Source organism: Apodemus sylvaticus, chromosome 2, assembly GCF_947179515.1.
Source record: "Apodemus sylvaticus chromosome 2, mApoSyl1.1, whole genome shotgun sequence".
Lineage (NCBI taxonomy): Eukaryota > Metazoa > Chordata > Mammalia > Rodentia > Muridae > Apodemus > Apodemus sylvaticus.
The window spans coordinates 150,908,052-150,917,943 of record NC_067473.1 but is presented as its reverse complement, the minus strand read 5'-3'; the positions used below and the strand labels follow the sequence as shown (position 1 = coordinate 150,917,943).

Genomic DNA, 9,892 nt, shown 5'->3' with positions numbered 1-9,892 from the left:
CATACCTAGCCGTTCCTACAGTCCTTGTAGGATAGTGTCATTTTCGCTAAAGTGACAGAGGCCACTCGAGGGTCTGGGTTAGAAGAACACCCTTTGACGTGGATTGTTCCAACTGAGGTGAGGAGAACATACTCGAGGAGAGGAGGGTGACTAGAGAAGCAGCCACTGCAGAGCGCCAGGTGGAGACCATTGGCTCAGCCATGGACAGTGGGGACAGCAGAAAAAGCGAGAGGAGGTTCCACTGCGTTCTATCTGAGGTGAATTCCTCGATCCGCTGATGTGAGGCGATGGGAGAGATCAAGTCAAGATGACTCCAGGGTTCTTACATGAGCAACCAGAGGAGTCAGCTGAGTTGGGGGAAAGCTGTGTGAGGAGAAGGCCTGGACATATAAGGTTTGATTCTCAAGTGGAAAGGCCTGTTGGCAGGCACGTATGGGTCAGATGGAAGGTTTAGACTGGAGGTTTGCAGCTGACAAATACTTAGCCTTGCTTAAAGCCAGGTAGATGATAGGGTCTTTTAGGGAACCTGGAGACAGGGCTTGAACTCTTCTAAGGGTTGATTTCTATCTAGATCGGGTTTTCCAGTGGTAGGCCCTTCCAAAATGGTCTCACCAGCCCCATCTAGAGGGTCGTGCGTGTGGGAGGTGCCATGCCTGTTTCTGTGACGGCGAGAGTCAGGGAGAAGTGCTTCGTAGCTCCCTGCCAGGCTGGCAGAAATAATTAAGAGAAGTAGGTAAGGAGACAGTGGCAGAACACGTGTTCGCCTGACCCTCAAGAAGGGAGCAAACCTGGCTGTATTAATCTGTTCAGACATCTGGGCACCACCGCTGCCTTGCCCACGAGGCTCCGCCTCTTGGGCTCTTTCTCTCTCCCCGCCCATCTGCCCATCCTCGCCTGTATGTGTCACTTCTACAACCGCTCTGATTGTAATCGATCAACAGAATCACGGCTCATTTTGCTGTTTCGTTCAGTCGATGTGAAAGAGGCCGGGAGTTGGGCACATTGTAGTCCGTGTTGCCGGGATTCCCTTCCCAGGCCTTGCTGGCGTGGCGCCCCCCCCCCCCCCATAACCCCCAGGGACGCGCAGTGGCCGCGGGGCCTCGGGAGGGTGGGGGTCTTGCAGCCAGGCTTTCGGAGGTGTGTCCGCGCCCCGGCTCGTTCTCCGCCGTCGCGAAGCCAGGGGGTTCTCGCGTGGCGCCACCGCTCCACTCGGGCTCCGGTCCCCGCCGCGCGCCGCCGCCACATCTGGAAGCGTTCAGCTCGTCTGCTCCGGCGCGCCGGGCGGGCGGGCGGGCGGGCGGGCGCGGGCAGGGGCGGGCGCGGGCGCGGCGGGGCTGGAGGGAGGAGGGAGGCCGCGCCGCGCTCTCGCGCCCGGTGTCTCCCTCTCGCTGCCTCTGCAGAAACAGCTCCTGCCAGAACGGCGCTCGGCGCGGCGCGGCCCGGAGCGGCGGCAGTGGCGGCGGCAGCGCTTCCCGCGGGCTCGCCCTCAGGTGTTCGCGGCTGCCGTCGCCGAAGATCGCGGGTCCGGGCCTCGCAGCGATCGCCCTGGGCGGGCCGGAGACGCCTCGGGCCCCCTGGTGGCTCGGGGTCCACCCGGCGCCGCGGGCCCGCCGCTCTTCCTCGCCTCGCCTTTGCGCCTCTTCTCGCTCTGCCTCTTCATTTATTATTATTATCATTTTTATTTTCAAATGGTGTAGCCGCCAGAGGTGCGGTGCTAAATTCTTGGAAGGGGCCCGGATGTACTGAGGATGCATTACAATCTCACGAAAGGAGGCGGTAGTGGAAAGCAGCAGTTTTTGGTGTTTGGTGCAATAATGGGGATCAGGTAATCACCCGAAGGGAGCAAGAACCACTGCGGATCCACGGCTTCCTGGATTTACGCGAGAGCCACCGGCCTCGGAGGAGGGATCCATCCCGAGCTGCTCTCGGCTGTTGCTGCATTTCTTCCTCTTTGTGGCTTCTCCTTTCCAAGCAGTTTTTGGCCAATGGTCAATGAAAACACGAGGATGTACGTTCCAGAGGAAAACCACCAAGGTAAGCGGGACCCCAGCGCCTCGCCCGGCTCGCCCGCGCTGCCCACGGCGGGTCCCGGTGGAGCGGCCCGCGCCGCGTGCGCGAGGGGCGCCAACGCCGCGCGCGGGAGCCCGCCGGAGCCGGCCGAGCCGCCGTGCGAGCCGGAGCGGAAAATTCCCGCCCCTCCCCCTCCGCGGCCCGGGTTCTACGGAGCATGTGGTTCCCATGAAATCCCGAGCGAGGGGGAAAGTTCCCCAAGTGTCGGCGCTGCCTGGATTTCTCGCCTTTGCCTCGAAAGCCGGCCGGCCAGTCTGGCCACGGCAGCGAGCCGGGGAGCGGCTGCTTCGGGGTCCCTTGCTTTGCTGGGGCGCGGCAGGGAACGCGCGCGATTGCGCGCACCCCACGGAGACCAGCCCCACGCTGGTGGCCCCCCAGGCTGCCCCGCGTCCACTCTTCTCTAAGCCACTTCCTCGGGCAGTGCGCTCTGGGTCGCGGGTGGGGGTGGGGGCGGGGGCTGCAGCTGTGCGTCTCAGCGCGCCTCCTCTCTCCCAGTTCTCGGCTCCTGGCTTCTCAACACCGCCCACCTCTCCACTGCCATTGACCCCGAGCGAGCCCACGCCGGGTGTGTTACTGTTCGCACCCCAGTGTGGACTCGCACCTGAGGAGGGAAAGCGGTTAGAAGCCCCAGTGATGTGTGGGCTTTGCTTTTCCATGTTTTCAGGGAATCATGAAAGGGTGTGACTAGCTCTGAGGCTCCATACTTAGTGTTTCTCTAAGCATCTTCATCCTGGGCATCAAGTGTCACTAGCTCCCCTCTAATGGTGAATGGCTTTCGGGTAACTCCCCACTTCTTGGAAACTTTCTCCCTCTCCTCCCCAGTCCCTATCGACAAGTTAATATTTTTGACATTGCTTAGTGATTAAGGGGATCAAGCCGAAGTGTCTTGCAGTTCCAAGATGCCCTTTCTACGGGCTCTCTGCCCCGCTGGTTGACTGTTCCCTTTCTCTTTCGCCCTCAAAGGCCACTATCGCTCTTCCACATTGTGTCTTTCCTTGCTTTGCCAGGGTACTTCTTAGTGACTCTCCAGAGCCCAGCCTTGTGGAAGTAGTCTCCAGGCCAGATATTGGTACCCAGCCCCTTCCCCCTTTTACCCTATTGTCACCATCTGGGGACAGGGCCATCGCCTTTGCAGATTAAGGCTGCTGGGGAGCTGGCTTTACAGCTGGTCTTCTGATTTGGGGCCAGCTGTCTTTCTGCTTCCCATCTTGGGTGGCAGCATTGGGATTTTGGCCTCCTTAAGAAGAAAGACTTGTCCAGGGTCGTGGATACTAGGTCTTTTATGTCTTAAGTCTCAGTCTCTGGATTAGCTATCCCCATCCTTCCTCTGTCCTCAAATCCCTTTCCTAGCTGATGGAGTTATGGATGGTTTAGGAGGAGGAGAGAATGAGACACAGAGGAAAGGGTGATATTTTTGAAGAGTGGGGGTGGGCTAGCTTTTTCAGGTCCTACCCATGCCCTCAGTGTAAACAACTTGGCAGAGGAGAAGCCAGCAGTGTTGTCCCAGCTGTTACTACCCAGGGCAGGACATCTTTGTAAAAACAGGTATGCCCATAGTTGACAAGGTCTCCTGGTGGTGTCGGATAAAGCCCTTCTTAGCTTATTTCTTACTCTGCTTCTTTTCTCTTGCTACTTTGCTTCTCAGTGCCATCCCAAATCCCTTTGCAGGGAGCAGGCATTAAATGCAGGAGCAATAGCCCTACAGGTTCTGGAGAAGGATGTAGGGGAAGAGGAGGTAGCAGTGGCCAGGAACTCTACCTTTCCAGCAGAGAGTCAGCAGGCACTATAGAACCTGGATGGCACTCTCCCTCGAGCTGCAGTGGTTACATAATTCACAGGAGCACTTTCGCCTCCATCCCTAGATGCGGTTCTTAGGTAAAAGAGCGCCAGGGTCCTTGTCCCTCTCTGCCTCCCACCTTTTTGCTCTTGATTGGCTAAGGCTTCTTTTGAGGAGGGCTGGGGAAGGTGGCAGGGGTGGGAAGGACAGACCTGGAGGAGTGTGAATATTTACAAGAAAGAAGTGGCTGCCTTAGTAACTCCTGGCTGATGAAACATAGTTGGGGGCTAGAGTTTCAGGAGGCAGGGAGAAGAGGAGCCAAGTGATGACCTCAGAACAGCAGCGGTGACCAATCAGAGCAGAGAACCAAAGAAGTTGCCAGGTGGCTGTTTTCTTCTCTCCTGACTGGCTTGCAAGGATTGAGTGCACCTCCTTCTCACAGCTTTTCAGTGGTGTATGTGCACCTGTGATCAGATTGTGGAGGTCCAAGGCCAGCACCACGAAACAACCTAGAAGTTGAGGAAAGGAAGGTCTCCGCCCTCAGGCTTCAGGCTGGAGGTTATGTATTTGCACAAGCTGTGCCTCGCTTCCGCTACTCTCTCGGCTCTGGTCCTGTTCCAACCTTCTCCTTTTCTGGGTTGATTATCCAGTGTAAGCTCCAGTTAGCAAGTGAATGTCTTAATAGTCAACCATTTAACACAAAAACATCAGCATGTCCCCTATCTTCTGGAAACAAGGCAGAGGGGAGGGAAAAACACAGTGTGCCTTAAAAAAAAAAAAAAAAAACTACTTAGCCATACAAGAGAATAGCAATTATCATTTAAAATACGGTAATAATACAATGATCACAGTTAACTCTTTTCAAAGAGTCCGAGAGCTGTGGGACTTGCCCCTCAGCTTGTGAAGCTCATAAGCAGGCTTCTTGACATTAGTTTCTCCTTCTCTGAAAGTTGCAGGGAGGAAGCTGGAGAAAGAAGGCCTTTTTTATTTTTTTTTGCTTTCCAAAGGCTGTTCCTGGGAATGGCTGGGTGATTTTCAACATACCAACACAGTATAAGAGAATCAATGATTATTTCCATAGAATACATCTAATGATTAGACATGTGCACACGCAGAGAATTAGAGAGGCCTCTGGAAGCAGATCACATAGGACTTAATACACCTTGCCCTGAGTGTTATGCAAAGGGATGTTGAGTAGTAGTCTCCTAAAATGGTGTGTGTGTGTGTGTGTGTGTGTGTGTGTGAATCTTTTATTAAGTAGAGACTCATTCTGTTAGGGTATATGCCACGAGGGTTGCAGTGCTTTGTCAACGCAGTGGTGAGCCAGAACCCCTGCCCCCAGTTACCTTTTAGAGACTTGGAAAGGATTTAGTATTTGTTTAATTGCCTCTTCTACTCCAAACTGCTTTCGGTGGGCTTGTCTGTGAATAGGATATACTAAAGGAGCCAGAAGGAGTACCAAATGGAGGGGTTCGAGGCCTGGCTGATCTTCGGATTCTACTTCCTAGTATAAGTATGGCTCATTGCAGGGACCTGGATGTCTTATTGACAATAATCTCGCAGGAACGGACTTCCTAGGACCACCAGTACTTCTGCCTCTACCAGTAGGTGGCGCTACAGGGCTTAAGAGTCAGGCCATGGGCTCCAGGGCCACAGAGGTGAGAAAAGACATTGGAGGATGGAGAACCTGTGCCCTGGTGCAGAGGACCTTGAAGACCACCATATGTCTCCATGGCACTATTCACCAGAGGCCTTGTAGAATGAGGGACTGCCCCAGTCCCTGCGTCGATCTTCCCCTTTGGATTGTTTGAGTACATTGCACGTCCTTACCTTGGACTTCTGTTGACCTGGGATGTAGACAACACCCCCCACAGAGGCTTGAGGAAACCTTTGGATGGGCAGCTGAACACAGCGTGGACATATGCTGATTTCCTTCATGCTTTGAAAGGGATAGTCCAAAAACTAGTAGTCCCACTGTCCGAAAGCTAGACAAGTCTGAGATAACCTGAAGATGCTGCGGGCTTGCAAAGTCCATCAGTTGCTCCACAGTAAGAAGGCATTTCCTCAACCTTGATAAGGGGAAGACTAAGAGCTGTGGGCATATTTCTCCACTGATTTCCACCTCAGCCATCTCCTGTCAGGTGGTGACAGGAAGGCCCCGGAGACCAAGGCAGGAAGTCACTGAAGTTCATTCTGCCACTGACTGCTACTTTCCAACCCCTGACACTTTCTTCTGATCTCTTTTGCCCCAAGTTTTTGAGTCATATGGCAGCTTCTGTTCGGACTGAAGAACCTAGCTAAGAAAGTGTGTGAGTGGCTGGCAGTGCTTCCTTCCTTTTATAGTAGTTGTGGCAGCCTGGTGTTACAGCTCTGGGCCACGGCAGCGAGCCATACCAGCTCTTTCTCGCGCTGTCCCCTGAAGAATGGAGAAGATGAGTTTATTTCCAGAATAAACTACAGAAAGCTCCTGGTCTGTTGGGGAAACCTGGCTGAAGACATTAAAAGCAAAGACTGATTAGCAAGATAGCCAGAGTTTAGTCTGTCTTCTCGGTTGCTTAAGCTAATGTTAGGTACCACAGAAGATAGCATAACTGAATCAAAAAGAGAGAGGCATGGGGAATTGTTTAGCAACATATCAGGTGCTAAATGCTTAGCAGCATGCTAAACTAAACATTCTGCTAAATGAAATGACATTTAGCGTCCTGGCTGTCAGCATTAAAGTAATTTAGTAAACACTTGTTTACTGTTCCTCAAGGTTAGGTACTGAATGAAATGAGTAGTAGTGACAGGACAAGTGACAGACTCCCTCAGGGAAAATGAGATGTTGTCAGTGCCCTTCCAGAGCCCAGTGCCTAGGCTTCTGATAGGCTCTTGCAGAGGTAGCTAAACAGGGTGGATGTGGCGTTCTGTGGAACTGATTGCTACTTGGCTGCAGTGTGCCTGTGCCTAGGCCTTGCTGATCCCATGTAGGTGAGGCCAGAGGGCCTCAGCAGGCCAGAGCTGCTGCCACAGTTTGGACACTCTTAGAGGTAGTCACTTGTCATGGCAACAAGTGAAGTGGCATTGACTCTGTGCTGTCCCCCTTTTCATAATGAATATTGGACCTTGGGGACATTCCAAGGTGCTGCTAGAGTTCCCAATGTGTGTTATGTGGGAGAGGAATCCCAGTGGGGTGACTGGGGGCCGAGGGTCACCTCACAGAGTGTGCAGTTGTGAAAAGACTGCTACTTTAGAAAGTCAGGGTCCCAGAATATGACAGAAAGGGACAAGAGGCCCAGCTGACCATGCTGTGTGCAGGGAGCATGGGGAAGGTCACAGGGCATACAGTTCCTACCTGTGGACTTGGGCTCAACTTAAGAACGGACTTCCGGTTCTACAAGAGGGAAGGTTTGGACCTTGGCATCTGAGAGCCAAATGAAGGTTGAAAATAGACTGCTTCTTCCCCAGGGAACGGAAAGAATAGTTAGGTTGGCTTTGGCCAGAGGATAAAGAAAGCAGGGGTGACTGGCAAACTTGGCCCCTCTGTTTCTACCCTTCCAAAACCCCACAAAATCTCCACGATACCTTAACTGCTAGATGGTCTTATGCTGTGTGCTTGTGTGTGAGTGTGTGTGTGTGTGTGTGTATGTGTGTGTGTACACGGGACAGGAGTTAGAATTTCTGAATTCATGTTCTTAGAGGGGCCTGTCAAACATAGAAAGAATAAGATGTCTCTTTAGAGTTTACTTTCTAGGTTCACAGTATTTGATGGGTAAAGGAACCTCAGGAAAAATTTCCATTTTCATTTGAGGCTCCAAAAGGGTCATTTGGGCTGGATGTTATTAGAAACTTGTCATGAGGCTCCATTCCCTGCCTTTTCCAGAGCATTCTGAGGGCAGCCTAAGCACCTGTGCTGTTTTAGGGGTGCTGGTTGGGCTTTGTGCAGTGAACCCCTCTACCTCTCCCTCTTCTTGGATCTCCTGCCTCTGCTTAGGTACTGACTTTAATTAATGTCTGAGGCATTTGATTTTAGGAACAGAGTTGAGAGGGGGTGGGAGGTATCTATCATTGGAAAGGCTTAAAAATAACTTCTTAAACTGCAGAGTGAAAGTCCATATGTGTCCATAGAAACACAGAAGCCATGATTTTGCACCCCCTCCCTAGTAGATGTGTCTTCAAAACTGTTTTTGTTTGGGGACTTCCCATCTGCACCAAGCTCTCTTGGGTTCCAGAGGTAGAGTATCTGAGTTTGAGAATACAACATATGGAAACAATGCTGGCAGCATTTCACAAGTGTTACCAGAGGCCTCAGGTACTCCAGAATTTTACAGATGAAGACATAAAATCAAACAAAAGAGTCTGAGTTGGACTTGCTTATACCTGAATAATCAAGGAAGAAGCAAATAAAACCAAAAACCAAAAACCTTAGCCCAAAACAAACCAGGAAAGATAAGTCTATTATTTTGACATTGAGAGCTCTTCTTGACAACTGGCAGTTGATAACTTATTGATAACTTATCAGTAAGATGCTGGGGCTAAGGCTCCATTTGTTCCAACTTGGGGGGTAAGGACCTGGGGTGTGCAGAGGCTGGGAGTTACCTTATGGGGCCAGCTGACATGTCACCAAATGGGCCCATCTTTGGATGGGCAGGCTATGTACAGATAGAAGTGGACCAGAGACTACTTGATGCTAGGTTCCCCTTTCCAATGTTGAGTTCACCAGATCTTGTCCCCATTGCCCTGTGCAGATGGTCAGACATCCTGGAAAGAAAAAAATATCTTTGCTTCAAAAATACACCTTACTTTTAGAAAATGGACCAAGTTCTTCTTTTAATTGGCAAAAGTCTTGGTTATTTGTAGATAAAGAGACACTTATTAAATGGGGAAGGGCTTGAATGTTCCATCTTAAGTTGCAGGATTAACTTTTTAATCTCCTAAAATAAGAACAGTCTCGTCATCAAAAAATATGCTGGGAAATTTTTGTATATACTTTGCAACTTGCTCTTCTAGCCTCTGGTCCCAGGATCTGTAGGGCCATTCATGTTTTAATTTTGTGTTGTGATCTTTACGTAAGGGGGGAATCCTTGTACAGAAACAATCGACCTTTTTATATTTTACAACAGACCAGGAGTATTACCTAATAGTCACTGAACACATAGCATGTTCCAGGTACAATTCTTGGAGTATCACTTGCTTGTGCTTAGTATAATTCATCTTTATAATGAGGTGGGTATTCACAACATTTCCCACGAGGTTGAGAACTATGTCTGTTGGGACTTAAAAGTAGAACAGATAAAAATTGTTCTATTACTTTTCCATTGTCAGCTCTCACTTAACGATATCTGCAATAACCAACTTATACAGAAGGAAGGGTCACTCTGTGGCAGCCTCAGAGGTCTATTATCTCCATGGTCTGTTGGCTTTGGGGCCTGTGGTGAAGCAGGACAGCATGGCCGGGAGGATATGTGGAAGTGAAGATGCGCGCCTTGTGGCAAGGAGGAAAGAAGGGCTTAGAGTTCCAGTATCTTCTTCAAAGACTTGCTTCAATGACCTAACATCCTCCCACCAGGCCCCACCTCCTAAAGGATTGCTATGTTTATGTATGGCTGAAGGCTGGTAAGTAAGCCTTCAACACCATGGCCTTGAGGGACATTTCAGATCAGAACTCTAGCAATTCATGTCGGGAAGAATTGGAAGGGAAATCTGCTCCCCATGTTGGGAAAACATCTGTAGCCTCATGGAGCTGCCCTCAGACTTGCTTTGTTTCTCCCGTGAGAGTTGTGGATGAAGAGCTGAAGGCGGGGTCTTCACTAACAGGGGCTCTGGGGTCTTTCTCTGGCCTCCTCTCTTCAGCCTACATTCTGGCCAATGGCTTTGTCCAGTTTCTGCCAGGTCTCTTTGAGCCCTTTCAGTTCACTTAAGATTAGTTCTAAGGCCTATGGAAGTGTAGCCTTGTTGTAGCCTGTTCTTGGAGAGCTCTTGGTGACCCTCTAGGGAGACAGGCAATCTCTCTCTAGCAGGCTTCTAGTACACTTGCTTGTCCTTGCCGCAAACTCCCCAACACTA

The 9,892-nt window shown here is 51.0% G+C and overlaps 1 protein-coding gene across 3 annotated transcripts in view; it reads left to right on the top strand.

The window, feature by feature from the left end:
• The first annotated feature begins 1,444 nt into the window (after positions 1-1,444).
• Cacna1c (calcium voltage-gated channel subunit alpha1 C) overlaps positions 1,445-9,892 on the top strand; it is a 545,178-nt gene continuing 536,730 nt past the window's right edge. For all 3 annotated transcript variants that reach the window (XM_052174696.1, XM_052174695.1, XM_052174697.1), the window contains exon 1: positions 1,445-2,034. In XM_052174696.1, the coding sequence (XP_052030656.1) occupies positions 1,986-2,034 (49 nt within the window). In that variant the 5' untranslated portion in view covers positions 1,445-1,985. The remainder of the gene's footprint in view (positions 2,035-9,892) is intronic.